The 21109-nt window shown below is 50.2% G+C and overlaps 2 protein-coding genes across 5 annotated transcripts; both read left to right on the forward strand.

The window, feature by feature from the left end:
- The first annotated feature begins 427 nt into the window (after positions 1-427).
- On the forward strand, positions 428-11774 carry LOC120678662 (histone-lysine N-methyltransferase ATXR3-like). 3 transcript variants are annotated; one of them, XR_005676689.1, is made up of 21 exons: positions 428-734; positions 861-2871; positions 3624-3680; positions 3991-5172; positions 5375-5745; positions 5835-6380; positions 6475-6575; positions 6662-7460; positions 7554-7757; positions 7863-7934; positions 8021-8131; positions 8237-8337; positions 9087-9127; positions 9292-9387; positions 9507-9674; positions 9764-9889; positions 10009-10062; positions 10167-10414; positions 10510-10618; positions 10712-11011; positions 11259-11774. XR_005676689.1 is itself a non-coding variant. In XM_039959924.1 (21 exons), exons 2-21 carry the CDS (start codon positions 981-983, stop codon positions 11421-11423), a joined length of 6801 nt encoding a protein of 2266 aa, XP_039815858.1. In that variant the 5' UTR covers positions 428-734; positions 861-980; the 3' UTR covers positions 11424-11774. The 3 variants fall into 3 exon arrangements, 2 of the variants coding, with proteins under 2 accessions (XP_039815858.1, XP_039815857.1); XM_039959924.1 differs by having other exon boundaries at positions 9028-9127; XM_039959923.1 differs by having other exon boundaries at positions 483-734; positions 5378-5745; positions 9028-9127.
- Positions 11775-12579: 805 nt separating this feature from the next.
- LOC120680212 (serine/arginine repetitive matrix protein 1-like) lies at positions 12580-21068 on the forward strand. Of its 2 annotated transcripts, XM_039961822.1 has the most exons (7): positions 12580-13034; positions 13151-13246; positions 13369-13417; positions 13528-13661; positions 20497-20550; positions 20707-20872; positions 20914-21068. In XM_039961822.1, the coding sequence occupies exons 1-4, from the start codon at positions 12630-12632 to the stop codon at positions 13620-13622; spliced, it is 645 nt and encodes a 214-aa protein (XP_039817756.1). In that variant the 5' UTR covers positions 12580-12629; the 3' UTR covers positions 13623-13661; positions 20497-20550; positions 20707-20872; positions 20914-21068. The 2 variants fall into 2 exon arrangements, with proteins under 2 accessions (XP_039817756.1, XP_039817755.1); XM_039961821.1 differs by having other exon boundaries at positions 20707-21068.
- Positions 21069-21109: the final 41 nt, after the last annotated feature.

The raw sequence follows: 21109 nt of genomic DNA on the forward strand, positions 1-21109 counted from the left end.
AAAATAAGTCACTCTAGAATTTAATTTGTTCCAAAACCAAATCAGCTTACCCTATTTAGAAAATGCACGTGCACGCAAGAATCAACTAAAATATAGGTAATAAACATGAGCAAATATTGTCATTTTAACTTCTTGTTAATTTATCCTAAAATTCCTAGGATAATCTTTTTTTTTTTTGGACGGAGGGAGTAGGTGCCACCTGGTGAACCATACAAATTATACCGCATGTACACCGATTTATTCCAAAAACATCATGCCCATTATTGAAATACTCTGCAAAACCTCCGCTAGATCCTCAGAAGCTACTTAGGATTGGCATAAACAAGCATACCAGGGAGTACGGACCAGTTTGCAAATACGACGGGAACCACTGGTGCAATCCGGAAAATCGTTGGCCTGTAAAAGGGCGCTCCCTTCCTGCGGGAGAGGGATAGACCGACTGCGCTGCGTCCCCTTCTTCGTTCCCATAAGAGCGAAGCCGCGGAGGAGGCTTTACGAACAAACGAGGCATTAGCCCCCAAAGCCAACACCCACAAACCCAGGCGATAGCGAGCGCGCCCGCGCCCTCCCGCGAAGGCGACGACGCGCGAGCGCGAGGCGGGCGTGGAGAGCCCGCCCCCAATCACGGGAGCTCCCGGCGCCGCGCGCGGGGTCGTGGGAGCTCGCCGCCGGCGACCGAGCCTCCGCCGCCGCGGATCTCCCGATCTGAGGCGCCGCGCGTCAATTCCCCGCAGGTACGCGCCCCGATCCGCGGCCGCTTCGATCCGGCCCGGTCCCCCCCGCGCCAATTCGCGCCCGCTCCCATTGCTGCTGCTTGATTCCGCCCCCCCTTGGCTGACGTGCTGCTGCTCTGTGATTAGGGTTTTGCGGCGCCGGCGACGGATATGAGCGTGGAGAGCCCCGGGGAGCAAGGGTTCTGAAGCGCGGCCGTGGGTCACAGCGTGGCGGACGGCAGCCCCCGGCAGCCACCTAGGTTTTCCATGGGAGATGGGGGAGTCGCGTGCGCCGTCCGTGCAGTCGAGGGCTTCGGTGCCAGCGCCCTCGTGAGGAGAGGAGGGGCGGGAGAAGCGATGCCGGATAAGGGGGAGAAAGGCCACAGCCACCAGCACCATCACCATCAGCACCGGAAGAGCCAGCAGCCGGCGTCAGCTGCCGACCTGGAGGAGGGGGAGCTGCTCAATGGGGAGCCTGAGACCAACGGGCTGCCCGAGAGGAGCATGCCACCTAAGAAGTGGCGGAAGCTGCTGACGGCCTCGACGGCTGCTGCAGAAGTGGAGCCTGGGGAGATTGTCAGTACCAAGCAAGCGGTGCCATTGAAGAAGGCAAGTAGGAACGGGGAGGTTGAGAAGGGGGAGTTGGTGCAGCAGCGGCAGAGGAAGGACAGGTCTTCTGGGAAGAGCGCCAGCGCCACCGCCAGGAAGTCGAGTAAGGATGAGGCGGAGCCAGGGGAGATTGCACTGCCTGAAAAAAGGCGGGATAGCAAGTCCCAACGAGGTGATGATAATGGCAGGAGGCCAAGTTCATCTGTCCAGAAAGGCTCCTTGCGAGACTCTGATGAAGAGCCTGGTGAAATTAAGCCAGAGAGCAGCAGCACTGGCAGTGCCAGGAAGAGCCGGCCGGCAGAGCCTCAAAGCATTAATCACAAGCACCTAGCTGACACCTTTGACCAATCAGGGTCAAAAAATCGCAGGAAGGAAGAAGGGAGGAGTTCGTCTGCTGGGAGACATTTGTCTGGAAGAAATCGTGAGGTCTCACCGCTAACACGGGACCGGCATGATAGGCACGAGAGGAGCCCAGGCATCTTGGGCCGTTTTCCTCATGATCGATTCCGTCATGACAGGTACGACAGGAGCCCGAGCCGCTTGGAGCGCTCTCCACATCGAGAGCGTGCTCGTCATTACGATAGCAGAGACCGAAGTCCATATATTTCACCTCGTCATAGAGCTCGTCAGCCCCACTTCAGGGATAACACGCCAAGTCGTGTTGATAATCCCCCTCGTGGGAGGGCTCAGCATGAGAATTTCAGAGACCGTAGCCCATTTCGTCATGACAGATCGCCTTCTGAACGTTCTCGGGCTACTGACAGCCATGAAACAATCAAGAAGAACAGAAATTGCAGCAGCTCAGAAAAACCACAGCACAGAAGCAAATCAACGAAGCAATCTTCAAAGACCAAGAGTGGTAGCAATGGGAAGACCGAGGAGAAAATCTCCAAAGAAAAGGAAACTGAGAGCACTCATTGCACTGAGCTGCCACCGCCACCGCCACTACCACCACCACCACCGCCTCCACCGCCGCCACCTCCACCTCTGCCACCTGTCGTACCACCTCCTTTGCCTCCACTGCCAGAACCGGAGCCAAATGGAGTTCTTGCAGAAGATATGATAGAAGACATGGATATCTGCGACACCCCACCTCACACTAGTGCGGCACCTGAACCCTCTGAACCAATTTGTGATATAGGGAGGTGGTTTTATCTTGATCACTTTGGTATTGAGCAAGGACCTTCCAAGCTTGCTGACTTGAAGAAACGGGTGGAAGATGGATATCTTCTTTCTGATCATCTGATAAAACATGCTGATAGCAATCGATGGGTGACTGTTGAGAATGCAGCTTCACCACTGGTCCCATCCGACTTCCCCTCTTTATATTCAGATGCTTCAACACAGCTGGTTAGCCCACCAGAAGCTCCAGGAAATTTGCTTGATGAAGCTCTGGAGGCGGCTTCTAACTTGGCATCAGGTGCTGAGGATAAACAAATGGAGGAAACTTGGGGAGAACATAGTGAAGATTTCTACATTGATGATAGAGTTGAAGCACTGATGGATGGATCAATTTTAGTACCTGGCCAGGAGCTCGAGATCATTGGAGGTAAAAAATAAAAGCTTTCTTTGCTATTTGAACCTATGATTCAAATGTTTCTGCTGACGTCAGTGGGCTGTGCTGGACTTTTTTTTTGGGGGTGAGGGGGGTTTCTCTGTTGTTTTGGGGTTCCTTTTGGAGTCGCTTCTATTTCGGGGCTCTTGCTACTTGCTTTTTTTATGGGGCTATTTGTTTTTCGGCGGGGAGGTTTGCCTCCCCAGCGTGTCAGATGTTGAGCTGATAAGATGTTTTATGACGTCCATTCACCTGGGTTTGGGCCGTTTGGGCCTACTACTTGTATTCTTAGTCTTGTTTTGGTTACAGTTTTCTGTTGCAGTATCTAATGGCCTCGACCTTGGATTTTCTCAGAATTTAGTTGCTTCTTCTGTTTTGCATATGCACCCCCATGAACTTTTTTTTTTGATCTGATGGCCATAAAAGTGGCTATTTCCACAACTGCCCTTCAGAAGCTTTATATTTGAATTTTTGTATACTTGTACCAGATCTATTCATGTTTTGAAGAGATTTTTGATCTGGCCTTTACTAAAAAAAAGTTGGTTTGTATGTTTGATTGCACAATTCACACTTTTTAGAGGGTTTAAATGCAAATAACAAGTTCTATTGTTTTTGTACTTGGTTGATTTGAGTAAATTGCACTGTACCTTTCTGGATTTTGGTATTGTTCTCCCCCAGCTACTAAATCCCTGGAGCACCTCATGGTTATACTGATGCTGGTGCTTTTTGCCATTTGGAAATTGCAGAGCTTTTAGGTGCAAATTTTAAACCTGCTGATTGGGAAAGATGGAGTCGACCTGAAGGTACAGAATCAGTTTAATTTTCATTTGGCCTTAGCATCTGCACTTTTTCTCATCTAATTTCTGGAAATGGCTATATGTTTAACATAACTTTAGATTGTGTCCAACTTTAAGATGCTAACTCTGGTCATGTTTAATCATTTGCTGTTGAACCTAGTATTTCTTCTGCCAATTTATTGAAAACCATTCCCCAAAAAACTACGGAAATTATTCCCTTGTAGTTTTGTCATGATACCACCAGTCGACCATATAGTTCTTTGATGACCTTTGTTCTATTATTGCTGACATGTTTGATTTTTTATTATAATGTCAGATTTTAGAAGATTCCAAATACATCCTGAAGGAGATGATGGGATCAATAGAGGCACAGAATTCCTAGACAACAGACCAACAGACACTTACGGCCTGGTTTCTGTGGAGAAGAACAACTTTCACCATCATGTTGAATCTAGTGAATGGTTTTCTGGGAGATGGTCGTGCAAAGGTGGTGACTGGAAGAGAAATGATGAATTGAGCCAAGATAATCCATTCAGGAAAAAACTTGTTCTCAATGAGGGCTATCCTCTGTGTCAAATGCCAAAAGGTAGCCATGAGGATCCTCGCTGGCACTGCAAGGATGAGCTATACTACCCTGTACGTGCTAAAAAGCACGACCTACCATTGTGGGCATTCTCATCGACAGAAGAGGAAACTGACAGTGCCAGTGACACCTGTAAAAGTGCTGTGTCTGGGAGGCCAGGTCAGAGCAGACAACCTCCTAGGGGAGTGAAGGGGATGATGCTTCCAGTGGTTAGGATAAATTCTCGTGTTGTTAAAGACCAATCGTCTGTTGAACCCCGTACAAAACCCAGAGGAGCTGATCGGCCACTGTCTAGATCTTCACGCTCCCATTCAATTGGGACTGAGAGAAGTTCTGTCCATGAAGGTTCATCGCATTTCAAGAAGCATCATGACCATTCCCAAGGTTTGCACAAATCCAAGTCTGTTCCAAACATTCCAAAGGACCGTGTATGTACTGCTGATGAATTGTCAGTTAATCGGGGTGACTGGTACTACCTTGATGGCACTGGGCATGAGCATGGTCCATTTTCTTACTCCGAATTGCAAGAATTAGCTAAAAAGGGCACTATTGTTGAACGGAGCAGTGTATTCCGTAAGATTGATAACACATGGTTTCCTGTACTTAAGGATTTAAAACCTCTCTGCTCTGTTCCTAGCGTGGCACAAAGTTCAAATACTGCCGCTGCTCATATGCAGTCAGATCAATATAATGTTGGTGTGAATCAAGGATCAGGTTGCTTCCATGAGTTGCACCCCCAGTTTGTGGGTTACACACGTGGTAAATTGCATGAACTAGTCATGAAATATTTCAAGAGCAGGGAACTTACTTTAGCTATAAACGAGGTCTTGGATCCTTGGATTTCAGCAAAGCAGCCCAAAAAGGAGTTTGAAGCATATTTTTCTCACAATTCAGCATCTAGGAATTTCCTGCCAGGTATTGTGGTCATGTCTTAGACAACATATCTTGTAAATTACTTTCTGCCCTTCAATTTTGACTTTCAGCTTATGTTAATGAATTTGGAGTCTTGAACCTTAAATATTGTCCACTATTGCATGCTGATTTAATCCTTCAAGTTAAACACTGAACATCTTTTATGGACATCCATAACCTTTCTTTTTCTTTCGGGGCGTTGCAGAAGATGGTGGGTCTGCAAAAAGGGCAAAGTTGCTGCCTGACCAAAGTGATGAAGATATTCACTTGTCGGATGACATTCTTGCCAGTCGGAAGGAGGATATTTGTTTTGAAGAGTTATGTGCTGGATCTACTTCTGTTGATGATGATTCTGTGAATCCTAGCACAGAAAATGGAAGTTGGGGTCTCCTAAATGGCCGTGTGTTAGCAAGAATCTTCCATTTTATGAGGGCAGATGTGAAGTCACTTATTTCTTCTGCAGCTACCTGCAGGAGCTGGAATGCTGCTGCCAAGTATTACAGGAACATGTGTAGATTCATTGATCTGTCTTCTGTTGGCGCTCTTTGCACTGATTCTGTCTTTTGTGATATTATGGTATGTATTTCGGCCATCTGTTTGACCTCTGAGAAATTACTTCTGTCATCTTCTAACCTTGGACTCAAAATCATTTCTCTCCATTTCAGGCTGGTTATGAGAAGCAAAATATTAGGACTCTTGTTTTAACTGGGTGTTCGAATCTTAGCTCCCATGCCCTTGGCAAAGTACTTGAGCAGCTTCCGCACATATCTTTTGTGCACATCCAAGGTTGCAGTCACCTATGGGATCTAAAAAATAAATTTCAGCATGTAAAATGGATCAGGAGCTCATTGAGTTCTGAGGAGTCACACCAGAAAATGAAAACCATGAAGCAGATAAGTGATGGGAACAACTACCCATCGAAAGTTTCAAGGAACTTTACTAATCAGCTGGACGGTTCTGATGAGCTTGATGGTTATTTTGCTGATATTTCAAATAGAGGGAATGCTAATCTTTCATTTGGACAAGGTTTCTACAAGCGATCAAAATTGCTCGATGCTAGAAAGTCCTCTGCCGTTTTGTCAAGAGATGCACAAATGAGGCGTTTGATGCAGAGGCAGGCTGAGAACAGCTACAGGAAGATGCAAGAATTTGTCATAAACAGACTCAGAGAAATCATGAAGAGTAACAGATTTGAATTTTTTATTCCAAAGGTACCATGTCCATTTTTTAATTATTTGAATGAGTCTTCTGACAGTCTAATAAGATGTACTAATACTCCTCACCCATACCTGTTTTATTTTACAGGTTGCTAAGATCGAAGTTAGGCTGAAAAATGGGTATTATGCTCGCCATGGCTTTCATACCATCAAGCATGACATCCGTTCTATGTGCCAAGATGCATTGAGGTAAAATGACTTGGTCTAACCTAATTAAGGATCTCTAGAAGGTTATGAAATCGTTGCATTTTCTAACATTTCCTATCCTACCCCAGATACAAAGATGGGAATGATTCGGGAGATATAAAGCAAATTGTCGTCTCCTTCATACAGCTAGCCAAGAGGCTAGGGAACCCAAGGTTCATTTCTGAGAGAAATGGAGCAGCAGCCCAGGACAGCCTGGATATTAGTCAGTATTTGTCTGACACAAAACTCAAAAAGAAACAAAACAAAATGAGGGGAGCAAATTCGGTAGCTGTTGGAGCAGATCCATCTCGTGCATTTGACCGTGAAATCAAAAGAAGCCTATCTAAATTAAAGAAAAAGAATGTCGACTCTGGTAGTGAAACATCTGACGATGATGATGGCTACTCTGAAGGTGATGAAACCGAGAGCGAAACTACTGTTTCTGATACCGAGAGTGACGTTGATGTACATTCCGGAGCATGGGATTTAAAGGGAAATAGTCTAAAGTTACTTGAACCCAGCGAATCTGTGTCTGATGATCGTATATTGGGTGGTCGCATGACAAAAGCCAGCCTTGTTCCTCCAGTTACTAGGAAGTATGAAGTTACCGAGGAGTACCTTATCGTAGCAGATGAGGAGGAAGTACGACGAAAAATGCGGGTTGCTTTACCTGATGACTATTCTGAGAAGTTGCTCTCGCAGAAGAATGGCACTGAAAACTTGGAGCTTCCAGAGGTTAAGGATTATCAGCCTAGAAAAGTACCAGGAGATGAAATTCTTGAGCAAGAAGTATATGGCATAGACCCATACACACACAATCTACTGTGTGACATTATGCCTGCTGATCTTGACTTGTCACCTATTGACAAGCATATCTTTATTGAGGAGGTAATTGGCGCTAGATTACAGTTCCTCCCCCTTTCCTTCTGTTCCTATCTCTTATCTCAAGCCTTTAACTTATCCAAAATATTCTGAATGCAGTTGCTTCTGAACACGTTGAATAAGCAAGTTAGGCATTTCACTGGTTCGGGAAATACCCCTATGACTTACAATCTCAGGCCTGTCATCGAAGAAATCCAAAGGTCTGCAGAGGAACGTGGTGACAGACGAACTTCGAAGATGTGCTTGGGAATGCTGAAGGCCATGAGGAATCGTCCTGATCAGAACTGTGTTGCTTATAGAAAGGTACGCCTTCAGCAATAGTTTACCCATAAATGCAGTGTCATTTTCTTGCCTAAGGCCTTTACTAATGTTCTAGTCTTTTCGACATGTTTGCTGCATCTTTTCCAGGGTCTTGGTGTTGTTTGTAACAAAAAAGGTGGATTTGGTGAAGATGATTTTGTTGTTGAGTTCTTTGGGGAGGTATGCTTTATTTTTTATATTAATCTGTTCCACCTAACGAGAGGCAATATTATAGCCATGGATATGTCAATTTGTAAACATTGCAGGTTTACCCTTCTTGGAGATGGTATGAAAAGCAAGATGGTATCAAGCATATACAAAACAACAGTGAAGATCAAGCTCCTGAGTTTTACAACATTATGTTAGAAAGGCCAAAGGTAATGCTCAGCCTCTGGTTATAATGAGATCTATCCCATATCCTACATTATTCCAATTCATGGGTTTTCCATCTTATTAACCATCTACTTTTGATGTGATGAAAGGGAGACCGAGATGGATATGACTTGGTTTTTGTTGATGCAATGCACAAGGCCAACTATGCAAGTAGGATCTGCCACTCCTGCAACCCGAACTGTGAAGCAAAGTGAGCTCCTCTTAAGCTTAAGATCTGTAACTTGTGAATATTACCTGTTTCCCACTTAAGCTTAAGATCTGTAACTTGTGAATATTACCTGTTTCCCTGCTTCTGTGGTTATATAATATTCTTTGATTGTTCTGCTTTTGATATATTTGATAATGCGAAAGTTGACATGAAGGCTATGCAAGTGTGCCTGTTAAGTCAACAATGTTGATAAATGTAGCATTCAACTTCACCTACAAATTTGCACTTGAAATGTTCTTGCCATATAATGTTGTATGCTATTGCTCTGTTGTTACTCTATATCTTTTTTGTAGATTTCTGCTGTGGGCTGTTAGATTATTCGATACTCTTTTCAATATTCTTTGCATTCGATAATAATATTTAATATTTTGTTATACATGGACCTGGAATTAGAGCATTGAGCAATATAATGTCCCAGTTCTCGCATATCCAGCTTCATTCTATTTGATGGATCGCAGTGCTATTCTGAGTTTCAGTTTATCAAGTTACTTAGACAAGTTCAGTAACCTGTTGCTTCGTTATTTCTATGCTAATCAAACCGATACTCGTACAGTTGATAATTTGAATACATGTATGTGCTAGCATGTTTACATGTCCGCAATGTTTGGACCTTTTTTCTTTCTCTTAGACTAATATGCACCGATTTATGTTTCTAAATAAAAAAAAACCCAGAGTGACAGCTGTCGATGGTAAATATATGATTGGAGTTTACACTCTTCGACCAATTGCAGAAGGCGAGGAAATCACATTTGATTACAACTCTGTAACTGAGGTGAGCACATTTCTGGTTCCTTTATATCTTTTTTCTCAAACATGCAGTAGAACTGTTTCTGGTTCCTTTATATCTTTACACTCATAGCATTAAGAAGGAATGATTCCTTTATGAAATTATGTCTTAAACTGCAGTGTCTTATGTTTACATACTTATTTTGCTAGAGCAAAGAAGAACACGAAGCTTCGATCTGCCTTTGTGGAAGTCAAGTATGCCGGGGCAGCTATTTAAATTTTTCTGGTGAAGGAGCTTTTGAGAAGGTAAACTTTTGGAACCATTCTGGTGGATAGTTTTGGAAGGAATGCTTGTAGTGCCAATACTAATGGATCATTTGCATCATTTTGACATCCTCACATCTGCTGATGTCATCATGAATCAGGTGTTAATGGAATTCCATGGTGTGCTCGATCGGCATAGCCTGCTGCTACAGGCTTGTGAAGCAAATTCTGTCTCCCAACAAGACTTATTCGACTTGGGTAGAGCTGGTCTTGGTACCTGTTTGCTTGCTGGTTTACCTGGATGGCTTGTTGCTTACACGGCTCACCTGGTAATTGGAATAGCTGTCTTTTGTTCAGTTTCTGTTCTGATATTGCAATCATTTTAGCTTGGTCCTCATATCATGTTTTGTTGTAAAAGGTGCGGTTTATATACCTTGAGAGACAGAAACTTCCTGATGAGATCTTGAAGCACAATGTGGAGGAGAAGCGCCAATTCCTCATAGAGATAAACATGGATTCTGAAAAGAATGATGCTGAGGTTCAGGTAAATTAGCTGATGGCTTGGTCAGGCCTCCTAATTGTTTTTCCCCTTTCTGACTTGAGTGAGTTGCTTTGTTGTTGTTGACTTGAGTGAGTTTAACCTAATTCTATTGTTACTCTCAGGCAGAGGGAGTTTTAAATTCAAGATTACAGCAAATAGTGCATACACTTGACAAGGTGAATATTTTTTGTTTTATCTTGAGCTTGTTCGGTGATAACTAACTGGCATTCATATTGTATCATTCGCTGTATCCTTATTGACTTATCTACTAAATCCTCAGGTGAGATATGTTATGAGATGCATATTTGGGGACCCAAAGAATGCTCCTCCTCCTCTAGTAAGGTTGACTGGAAAAAATCTAGTATCTGCCATCTGGAAAGGGGACTGTTCAATAGTTGCTGAACTCCTTCAGTCGATGGAACCTCATGTTGAAGAGGAGGTACTTAGTGATCTCAAGGCCAAAATTCGTGCTCATGACCCTTCAGACTCTGAAGATGTCGAGGGAGGCATCCGGAATTCTCTCCTATGGTAAATTTGGAACCTGACCAGTGTTCCTTGTATTTGCACTATGACTACCCCCTCCCCCCTTCAATTTCTTATGGAATCTGATCCTACTTTTACAGGTTGCGTGATGAGTTGCGTACTCTTTCATGCACTTACAAGTGCCGTCATGATGCTGCCGCAGATATGATTCACATGTATGCTTATACTAAGTGTTTTTTCAGAGTACGGGTAAGTGAAAGCTTACACCTTTCTATATTGTGAAAACGATAGTTGTGATTTTGCACTATTCTTTAGAGCTGACTCAAGTATGATTGCTTGCAGGAATACAAGACTGTAAAATCTCCACCAGTTCATATCAGTCCGCTTGACTTAGGTCCCAAATATGCTGATAAACTGGGACCAGGCTTCCAGGAGTACTGCAAGACATACCCAGAAGATTACTGCCTAGCCCAGCTTATCTATTGGTATAGCCAGAATTCAGAACCTGAATCTAGATTGACAAGAGCTAGAAAAGGTTGCTTGTCTTTACCAGATGTCTCGTCCTTCTATGTGAAGTCTGCAAAGCCAGGACAAGAGCGAGTTTATGGCAACAGGACTGTGAGATTCATGTTATCACGTATGGTAAGTACTACTTGGCACATTATGGGTACTCTGGGTGACAGTTACGCACATGGATTAAAAAATTTATCTCATCTATGATATAGCATGCGTATTTCATTTCATTTCATTGCATCACATTGATCCCATTCTCTCAAAAGTGTGAAATGTGAAAAGTGACATCATTCTAGGAATTAGGAAAAGTTTTCCTTTGACTGTTGTAGTTTCATTTTATCTTGTGTATAATGAAAATTTGGACGGTTGGTTACAGGAAAAGCAGGCTCAGAGACCATGGCCGAAGGACAGAATATGGGTGTTCAAGAGTGACCCGAGATTCTTTGGTAGTCCTATGATGGACGCCGTGTTGAATAATTCCCCGCTCGATAAGGAGATGGTGCATTGGCTCAAGACGAGACCAAACGTTTTCCTAGGCTAGTAAAAAGGAATGTAGGCAGAGAAGATGTCATTTGGTTGTTTCTCCCTTTTGGAGATTTTAGTCTACAGGATTCTTTTTCCAACTCACACCTTCCTACCTGATCATGGGGAGTTTAGCTTTAGATAGCAGGGTAACAACCTCACCACCCCCATCTGTACATTCCCCTCCCCCTAGCTTCCTTGTAGAGATGTATTCTGTTAGTAACTGATAGAACCGTCATTGATTAATGTAGTGAATTTTCCCCCATAGGATTGGTCCCTCCTTTGTTTCATGTAAATGCAGAACAATTGCAATCTTGAATTTAGTAATGTACTACAGAATGTAGCTAGTGTGGAGCATTTCTGCGGATCAGTTGGGCTGTTTCTGTTTTAGTCAACTAAATTTTAGGGGCTTAGGGGTTTTACAAGAAATGATATATGCGGATGAAACTGTTGATGAGTTCTGTTGCAGGTGTCAGTTGTCTTATCATTTTATACAGATGGTGATGGGATTTGCTCCCACTTTGTGTTGTGCAGAAAGTGAGAGTGCAAACATATAGATCGGCAGTGTCAAATAAAATTGTACTCCTAGATCCTAACTTCTCATTTGTGCTCCCACTTTGGGGAATAGAACGTTGTTGTTTCATGTTTGATTGGAAGTCGAAGAAGCCGAGTGGCCTCTTGGACGCATATATACAGTATTTCGCACACAAATTTTCCTTAAAAGCTCCAGATTATCAAAGCTGCTGCCACAAATTTCATGAAAACCTCATGAACAGCTAGCTGTCCCAGCAGCCGAGCAAACCGTGACGCGAGATCCGTCGTCCCCTCCATCTCTCTCCCCTCGACGGACGGAAAACCTAACTTCTCGTCCTGCGACGCTCGTCCGAGCTCTCGCCCTTGCTCCCTATTTAGACCGGATGAGTCTCCTCTCTGCAGTACTGCAAAGAGACTCTCCCACTGACATGTGGCCCCCTTAAACCATGGGCCCGCAGGTCAGTGGCACCGAGTCCTTTTGTAGTACTGCAGAGGAACCGGTTCCATTTAGACCTCCTCGGGTGGCTCTCTCTGTTTTCCGGGCCCCACGAGTCAGTGACGTGCTCCCGTGGCCGCTTGTGTATTTTTAACATATATAATAAAGCCGGGCCCCTCTCTCTTCTCTTCCACCACAGCCAGTTCAAATTTCAAATTCCTTCTCCCACCCACGCCGACGCCGGCAGCGGCAGCCATGAGGAAGGCGAGAGCGGCGGCCGCCCCCAAGCCGAAGCCGAGGCCGAGGCCCAGGGCCAGGGCCAGGGCCGCACCGAAGCCCAAGGCGACGCCCAGCCCCGCCTCCCTGCTCTCCGGCGGCTCCTCGCCGTCCGCCGGCGGCACGCCGCCGTCGCCCGCCGCCGACCTCAGCTTCCTCTCGCCCTCGCGCTCGCCGCCGAAGCCCAGGACCAGGGGCTCCCCGCTCGCCTCCCCCGCGGCGGCCTCCCCGCTCGCCGCCCACGCTGCCCTGTCCACGATCGCCGACCTGCGGAGCCTCGCCGCTTCCCACCTCGACTCCCTCAAGCGCCGCCTCGACGCGCTCCACGGCGAATCCGTCCGGGACCTCGAGGCATCCCACTCCCGCCTCTCCAAGCGCGTCAAGGTGGGTGGCCCCCGGCTCCCCGTTCGCACTCCCCCCTCGTCGCTTACCAATTACCATTGAGTTTGTCAGATGCATGATGCGGTTTCAATTTCACCTGCTGCTGCCTGCGTGTTCAGATGCAGACGCATGGCTGCCTGCAGCTGGCGGAGGAGGCGGACAAGGAGCACAAGAAGGTGGCCGACAAGATCGCCGAGCGCTCCGAGGTGGTGAAGGTACCTCCGATCTCGTCCGCTTCATCTACTGTTTGTCGTAGTCGTAGTTAGCAGTAGCACCGCCACCATCGGTCACTTGCTGGTCCCAATTCTGAATTTCTGATGTTTTCTGTGAACCGCAGAACTCGTACAAGAAGTTCGTGGCTGAGGTGCAGGCATCTACGTCTCGTGGTACTTTGGAGACAGAAAAAAAAACTCTCTCTCTCTCTGAATGTTGATTCTATTACGTGTGTTTCTCATCGACCTGTTGAGTTCTGATTTTGTTGATGGTGCATGGCAAGTGTGCAAGGTGACCGTCGCTGAGATGGCAAAGTCAGCGGAGAGGGCTATTGATGGCTTGCGCAGTCGCTACAACATCCCGGCTACACTCGCTTAGTCGGCAGTTCATGCTTGTGGTCATACGCTCACTGAGTAGGTAAATCATTTGTCCACATGTTGTTACACTTCCATACATCTGATATTTCCATGACTGTCGAGTGTCGAAAGGAACAGTATGTAGAAGGGATACATGGTTACTATTTGCATAATTGCATTCGCCTCCTTTTGAGCATGTCTGGTGCTAGATTGTCTTTCTGGGATACTGTTGTGATGTCCTGACACTATAATTTTGTTGTTTGTATGCTTGAGGAATCAATATCGGTTACCAACTATCTATAGCTACTTATATGCAGTAAGCGCTGCTGGTTCACATACCATGCGCTGTAACGGTTTATGATCCAAAACAGAGTATGATGTTGGCTTGAACACCAATAAGAATTTCGGTTCAGGAAAAATAACTACTACTAGCTAGTCTCTCAAATAGAAGTTCTCTGACTTAATCTTCCAGTAAGAATTTGGTCAAGTGGGAGGTGAGGAACTTAGTATCCATGTGGACAGGGAGAATTTTCTATATTTTAGTTTGAGGCATGTTCATTTTTTTTCTGAATCTGAACTCCTGTGCTGTAATTTCATAAATCAGAGCAATGTCTTTTACTGAATATATTAGTTGTACTGTGTACCTGCAAAAAAAAATGTTGTACTGTGAATTATTTCAACATAGTAATACTGTATAAAGCCAGAAGCCTTGTCCTGAGCCCTGAACTACTAATGTTGTAACTGTACTTATGAATACAATTTCCCCATCTAAAATTTCTTGGAGATATCATTATGCTAATGATGGTGGAACTGTTTTGGTTGGGAAGTTCTGTTTTCCAAATCAAATTTTCTAACAAATGGGTATGAGAAATGTTGCTATGTACCTTGTCCCCCCTCATTGCCAATTTTATCAGAACTGAACAATTATGGAAATGCCTTTCACTGTTGCAGTTCCCTAGTCAGCTTCTCGTCGACTTTCTTGTTATTGTTGGAGTATATTGAGCCCATGTGTATAGTGGCCCATCTAGAGGCCCATGTATAAGTTCTATATATACCCACCTATCTAGGGTTGGAGGAATACATCAACAATTCCCGTCATTATGGTATCAGTAGATTAGGTTTCCCACCACTCCTCTGTTCCAGCCGCCAGGGAGCCGACTCCCTGTTGCGCCGCCGCCGCCGGCCAGCATGGCCGGCCGCCGGCCGCCGGCTCCTCCTCCCCCTCCTCTCTTCTCCTTCCCTCCCCTCACCTCCTCGTCCTCTACTGCTGGCGCTCCGTCCTCTGCAAGCGCATGGCCGATCGCTCCGTCCTCTGCAGGTGCCGCCGCGACCCGATCCGTCGCCACCTGGTACTCTGCTCCACCCGGATCCGCCGCCAGCGCCTCTGCTCCACCCGGATCCGCCGCCAGGACGTCTCCTCCGCCTGGATTCGCCGCCGGCGGGACTCCTGCTGTGGCCGCCGCCGCCCTGGTGGCCCCTGCGCCCCTGCTCGACCCCGCCGCCGCCGCTGCTGGTGGTGTGGGCGTGGGGGCTGCAGGAGCAGGCGTCGAGGATGCGGAGGGCGCGGGAGGCGCGCACCCTCCTGGGACCCTGCCCCAGGCGCCGCCCGGGCAGCTACCGCAGCTGCTGGAGCCACCTGGGCTGCTGCCTGGGCCTCTGCCAGCGCCCCCTGGGATGCTGGCGCCCGCTGGGGCCGCCGCGGCCGTTGCAGCAGCCACCGCCGCCGCCCATCGCGCCACTGTCGCGGCCGGCAAGCAGCTCGCCGTCGACGCCGTCCTTCCTGAGGCTTCCCCCGCGTGGCCCGGGCTCGGTATGCCGCCCGAGGATGCGCCGCTCGCCGCCGCCGCACTTCGTGGGCAGCAGGCCGACGCCGCTCTCGCCGCGGCCCTCCTAGCTACCAAGTCAGAGGCTTCGGCGGCCCAGGAGCGGGTCCGCGTGGCTGCCCTCGCCTGGGAGCGCGAGCGTGCCACGGCCGACGCCCTCGCCCTCCGAATCGCCGAGGCGGAGCGCTTTCTCCACATCTCCTCCGGCCAGTTGCCCGTCGACCCCGAGCCCGGCAGCTCCTCCTCCCGCCGTGCCCCGCCTGCTGGATCTGGAGCCCGGTACGACACGACCGACCCCATGGTCGCCCAGCTCCACCTCCAGGCCGCCGGCGTCCAGAACATCAGGGCTTTGGTCTCCGTCCTCCTCGACCCCGCGTCCTCCTCCTACGGCCGCTGGCGGGACCAGGTCCTCCTCACCCTCCGCCGCTACGCCCTCGACGACCACGTCCTCGTCGACTCGCCGATCGAGGCGTGGGACATGATGTGGCTGCGCCTCGACAGCGTCGCCCTGTCCTGGATCTTCGGGACCATCTCCCTGGATCTTCAGGACCTCGTCAGGACACACGGCGGCACCGCGCGGCAGGCCTGGGTGGCGCTCGAGGGGCAGTTCCTCGGCAACGCCGAGTACCGCGCTCTTCAGCTCGACGCCACCTTCCGCACCTTCGTGCAGGGGGACCTCTCCGTCGGTGAGTACTGCCGGCGGATGAAGAGCATGGCCGATGCTCTTCACGACCTCGGGGATCCGGTGTCCGATCAGGTCTTGGTGCTCAATGTCCTACGGGGACTGAGCAGCACCTACGACCACCTGAAGGGCTGGATCGCCCGCCAGAGGCCCTTCCCCACCTTCCTGCAGGTCCGGGACGACCTCGCCCTCGAGGAGATCACCAGGGGTCTCGCGCCCGGATCGTCCTCGCCCACCCCCGCCGCGCTTGTTGCTACTCCACCGACCTCCTCCACTGTTCCTCCTCCCGTTGGGCAGACCGGAGGAGGGGGGGGGGGCGTGGACGTCGCCGGCGACGGGGTGGTGGTGGTGGTACTGGTGGCCCTGCTTCTGGCAACATCGGTACCGGTGGGGGCCGTCGGGGCGGCGCGCCGACACCGGCTCCGGCTCCCGCTCCCGCCCCTGCTGCTGGAGGTACGCCCTGGCCATTTCAGGGTCCGGGAGGGGGGCCTCGTCCTCAGCTCCAGCCGGCGGCCATGTTCACTGGCGCTGCTCCACTCTTCGCGCCTTCCTGGACCCCGCCCGCTCAGCCCAGCCAGCAGCCGACCTGGCCTGGGGGGTGGGACCAGGCCGCTCTGGCGCAGTCCTTCAGCACCATGGGACTGACGCCGCCGACCAACACCGAGTGGATCGCCGACTCGGGCGCCTCGTTCCACACCACTCCCGATGCTGGTATCCTCTCTTCTGTCCGACCCCCACATCCTTCTTGTCCTTCTTCTATCATGGTTGGTGATGGGTCTTGCCTTCCTGTCACCGCCGTGGGTTCTGCTCCTCGTCTTCCTCATGTTCTTGTTGCTCCTCAAATGGTTCACAACCTTCTTTCTATTCGCCAGTTTACTGCTGACAACTCCTGTTCTATCGAATTTGACTCTTCTGGTCTTACAGTGAAGGATTCGGCTTCCCGGCGTCCACTTCTCCGATGTGACAGCCCGGGGCCCCTTTACACTCTTCGGCTTCCTGCTTCCGCTGCCTCGCCTTCGGCTTCTTCGTCTTCTGCTTTTGCCGTGACGCCTTCTTCCACCACCTGGCACCGCCGGCTTGGTCACCCCGGCCGCGACGTTTTGGCTCAGCTCCGCCGTAGTACCGATGTTCCATGTACTAGGGCTCCTGTTGAGCACCTCTGTCATGCGTGCCAGTTAGGTCGTCATGTGAGACTTCCATTTTCTGTTTCTTCTTCGCATGCTGCGCATGCTTTTGATCTCATTCACTGTGACCTGTGGACATATCCTGTTCTCAGCATGTCTGGCTATAGATATTATCTGGTCATTGTTGATGATTTCTCTCATTACTCTTGGACTTTCCCTTTGCGCGCTAAGTTTGAGACCTTCCCCACCCTCCTCCACTTCGTTGCCTGGGTGTCCACTCAGTTCGGCCTCACCGTTAAGGCCGTCCAGTGTGACAACGGGCAGGAGTTCGATAACTCCACCTCCCGGTCTTTCTTCCTATCTCGGGGTGTTCAGCTGCGTAAGTCTTGTCCGTATATCTCTCCTCAGAACGGCAAGGCTGAGCGGATGATTCGCACGACGAACGACGTCGTGCGCACCCTTCTGATCCAGGCTTCTCTCCCCCCGCGCTTCTGGGCTGAGAGCCTCCACACCGCCACCTACCTGCTCAACCGCCTTCCGTCCACTGCTTCTCCTGCTCCCACTCCACACCACGCTCTCTTCGGTACCCCTCCTCGCTACGACCACCTTCGGGTCTTCGGGTGTGCATGTTACCCTAACACCTCCGCCACCGCTTCTCACAAGCTAGCGCCCCGCTCGACTCGTTGTGTGTTTCTTGGGTACTCCCCTGACCACAAGGGGTACCGATGCTTTGACCTCACCTCTCGCCGCGTTCTGATCTCCCGACACGTCGTCTTCGACGAGTCGGATTTCCCCTATTCCACCTCCTCCACACCTTCTTCTGATCCTGAGCTCGCGTCTCTGTTTCCGACTGACCCGGTGGTTCAGCCACCGTTACCTGTCTGTCCTTTTCCTGCAGGTTTTCCCGGCGCACCGACACCACTTCCGGTGATCCCTGCTGCGCCGCGTGCGGCCCCGGTGCCCGCGGTCGCGCCACGCACGGCCCCCGGACCTACGGTCGTGCCGCGCACGGACCCGGTGTCTCCCGCTGCGCCACGCGCGGCCCCGGTGCCTTCCACTACACCTGAGCGGTACGCTCAGCCGGTGCAGGTGTACCGGCGTCGTCCGGCGCCGAACCCGGCGCCACAGCGGTACGCTGAGCCGGTGCAGGTGTACCAGCGTCGTTCGGCGTCGACACCGGCGCCGCCTCCTGCTCCGGAGGCTCCTGCGACGCCGACACCAGAGCCGTCGCCGCCGCCGCCAGCTCCGGCTTCCTCTCGAGCCGAGCCGGAGGTGTACCACCCACCGGTCATCCATCGGGATTCTCGGCATATCCATCCCATGGTGACTCGGCGGATGGCGTCCCAGGCCGCGACTCTCTCCGCCACCGAGGGAGAGCCGCGGGTCTCTCCGGTACCCTCCTCGGTCCGCGACGCCTTGGCGGATCCTCACTGGCGTCGCGCGATGGAAGAGGAATATGCGGCTCTTCTTGCCAACCAGACGTGGGATCTCGTGCCGCGTCTGTCTGGTTGCAATGTGGTGACTGGCAAGTGGATCTGGACGCATAAGCGTCGGGCTGACGGCACACTGGAGCGCTACAAGGCTCGCTGGGTTCTCCGGGGGTTCACTCAGCGGCCTGGTGTGGACTATGATGAGACTTTCAGCCCGGTCGTGAAGCCCGCTACGGTGCGCACAGTCCTCTCACTTGCGCTCTCGCGCACTTGGCCTGTGCACCAGTTGGACGTGAAGAATGCATTTCTTCACGGCACCTTGTCAGAGACTGTTTACTGCTCTCAGCCAGCGGGATTTGTGGACTCGAGTCGTCCGGATATGGTCTGCCGACTCAACAAGTCTCTCTATGGACTGAAGCAGGCTCCTCGGGTTTGGTACTCTCGGTTCGCCACGTTCTTGATGACATTGGGATTCACCGAGGCCAAGTCTGACACGTCTCTCTTCATCTACCGCCGTGGGGATGAGACGGCATATCTGCTGCTATATGTCGATGACATTGTGCTCACAGCTTCCAGTCAGCAGTTGCTTCAGAGTGTCATTTCCTCTTTGCAGCAGGAGTTCGCTATGAAGGATCTTGGTCAGCTCCACCACTTCTTGGGCGTCACTGTTGAGCCTCGCTCGTCTGGTCTTCTTCTGCACCAGCGGCAGTACGCCCTCGATATTCTGGAGCGGGCTGGGATGACTGATTGCAAGCCCTGCTCCACTCCAGTCGACACTCAGGCGAAGCTGTCTGCTGATCTGGGTGATCCGGTGGCTGACCCTACAGCCTACCGGAGTCTGGCCGGCGCTTTGCAGTACCTCACCTTCACCAGGCCGGACCTCACCTACGCTGTTCAGCAGATCTGTCTCCACATGCATGATCCCCGGGAGTCACACCTTGCTGCGCTGAAGCGTCTCCTCCGGTACGTCCGTGGCACTGTGGACCTCGGCCTGGTACTTCACCGCTCGTCCACTGCTGAGCTGGTGGTCTACACCGACGCTGACTGGGCTGGCTGCCCGGACACTCGTCGCTCCACCTCTGGCTACGCCGTCTTCCTGGGCGGCAACCTGGTCTCCTGGTCGTCCAAGCGGCAGCCGGTTGTCTCCCGCTCCAGTGCCGAGGCGGAGTACCGGGCTGTCGCTAACGGCGTGGCAGAGGCGTCCTGACTGCGACAGCTCTTGGCGGAGCTCCACAGCCCGCTCGCCAAGAGCACGCTCGTCTACTGCGACAACGTCAGTGCCGTGTATCTCTCCACCAACCCTGTCCAGCATCAGCGGACGAAGCATGTGGAGATCGACCTACACTTCGTGCGCGACAGAGTCGCCATCGGCGATGTTCGGGTACTCCATGTCCCGACTACCTCCCAGTTTGCTGACATCTTCACGAAGGGGCTGCCCTCGTCGACCTTCTCGGAGTTTCGATCCAGCCTCAACGTAGCCGGTGGCTAGTTGTGGTTGCGGGGGGGGGGGGGGGGGGGTCTTAGCCCTTTTGTGCTCTACTTGTACTCTCATGTTGTCCAGTCTTGAACACCGCTGCGTCGGTTGTTCAGACTGTGGGGGGTGTTAGCTTTCTTGTTGTCCAGTCTTGAACACCGCTGTGCCGGTAGTTCAGACTGCGGGGGGTGTTGGAGTATATTGAGCCCATGTGTATAGTGGCCCATCTAGAGGCCCATGTATAAGTTCTATATATACCCACCCATCTAGGGTTGGAGGAATACATCAACAATTCCCGTCATTAGTTATACATAGTAGTCAGTCCTTACCTAGCTGATTCTTGTCTGTTTTTTTCTTGATCAGGCACGGGGCGCCGTTATCTGCATCAACTGGGCTCAGCTGTTGAATTCTTCGGCATTAGACCGTCCACAGCGATAGGAGGAAATGGAGGAGTAAATCTACTGTTTGGCACTGTAGATGTACTGTTTGGCACTGTTTGGCACTGTAGACAGAGAGGGCGTGGGAAACGAGGTAAGAGCAAATTTGCTATTGCTCTTGCCATTGTGGACAGCCTTACAGAAGGGACACGCACATCTGTACATAACAGTAGCATACTTGCATGACGCAGATAGTTCTTATGCTACGGTCTCAGTTTTAGATATGTCAAAAAATCGATACTCGGGCTTCCGATCCCTGGAACTTGCTTCTGATTTGCTACGTGTCTTGTGCATCCTGTAAGGTTCTATTGTCGGTGTAGCTCCTAGGATGTGAACCTCGAAGGCTTGAAGGGTTGGGTCAGATGTCGTCTGAAGAATGTTCATGAATCGCTGTTCTCAGTAGGGACGAGACCACCTTCTGCTAAGATGTTTGAGTTCCCATTGTAACATCTAACAATTCTTTGCTTGTACATCAAATAATTGTTTGCTGCATCTTCATTTTCGGATATGTCGAAAAATCAACAATCGGTATGCTGATC

This window comes from Panicum virgatum, chromosome 6N, assembly GCF_016808335.1.
Source record: "Panicum virgatum strain AP13 chromosome 6N, P.virgatum_v5, whole genome shotgun sequence".
Classification (NCBI taxonomy): Eukaryota; Viridiplantae; Streptophyta; class Magnoliopsida; order Poales; family Poaceae; genus Panicum; species Panicum virgatum.

What these genes read in the sequence shown, in the direction of transcription:
- LOC120678662 (XM_039959924.1), top strand. Translation starts at nt 981, where the DNA reads ATGGGAGATGGGGGAGTCGCGTGCGCCGTCCGTGCAGTCGAGGGCTTC. An exon ending in GGAGCTCGAGATCATTGGAG is followed by an intron (nt 2,872 to 3,623) that starts GTAAAAAATAAA and finishes TGGAAATTGCAG; the next exon opens with AGCTTTTAGGTGCAAATTTT. An exon ending in AGTGTTTTTTCAGAGTACGG is followed by an intron (nt 10,619 to 10,711) that starts GTAAGTGAAAGC and finishes GATTGCTTGCAG; the next exon opens with GAATACAAGACTGTAAAATC.
- LOC120680212 (XM_039961821.1), top strand. Translation starts at nt 12,630, where the DNA reads ATGAGGAAGGCGAGAGCGGCGGCCGCCCCCAAGCCGAAGCCGAGGCCG. An exon ending in GCCTCTCCAAGCGCGTCAAG is followed by an intron (nt 13,035 to 13,150) that starts GTGGGTGGCCCC and finishes CTGCGTGTTCAG; the next exon opens with ATGCAGACGCATGGCTGCCT. An exon ending in GCAGGCATCTACGTCTCGTG is followed by an intron (nt 13,418 to 13,527) that starts GTACTTTGGAGA and finishes GTGCATGGCAAG; the next exon opens with TGTGCAAGGTGACCGTCGCT.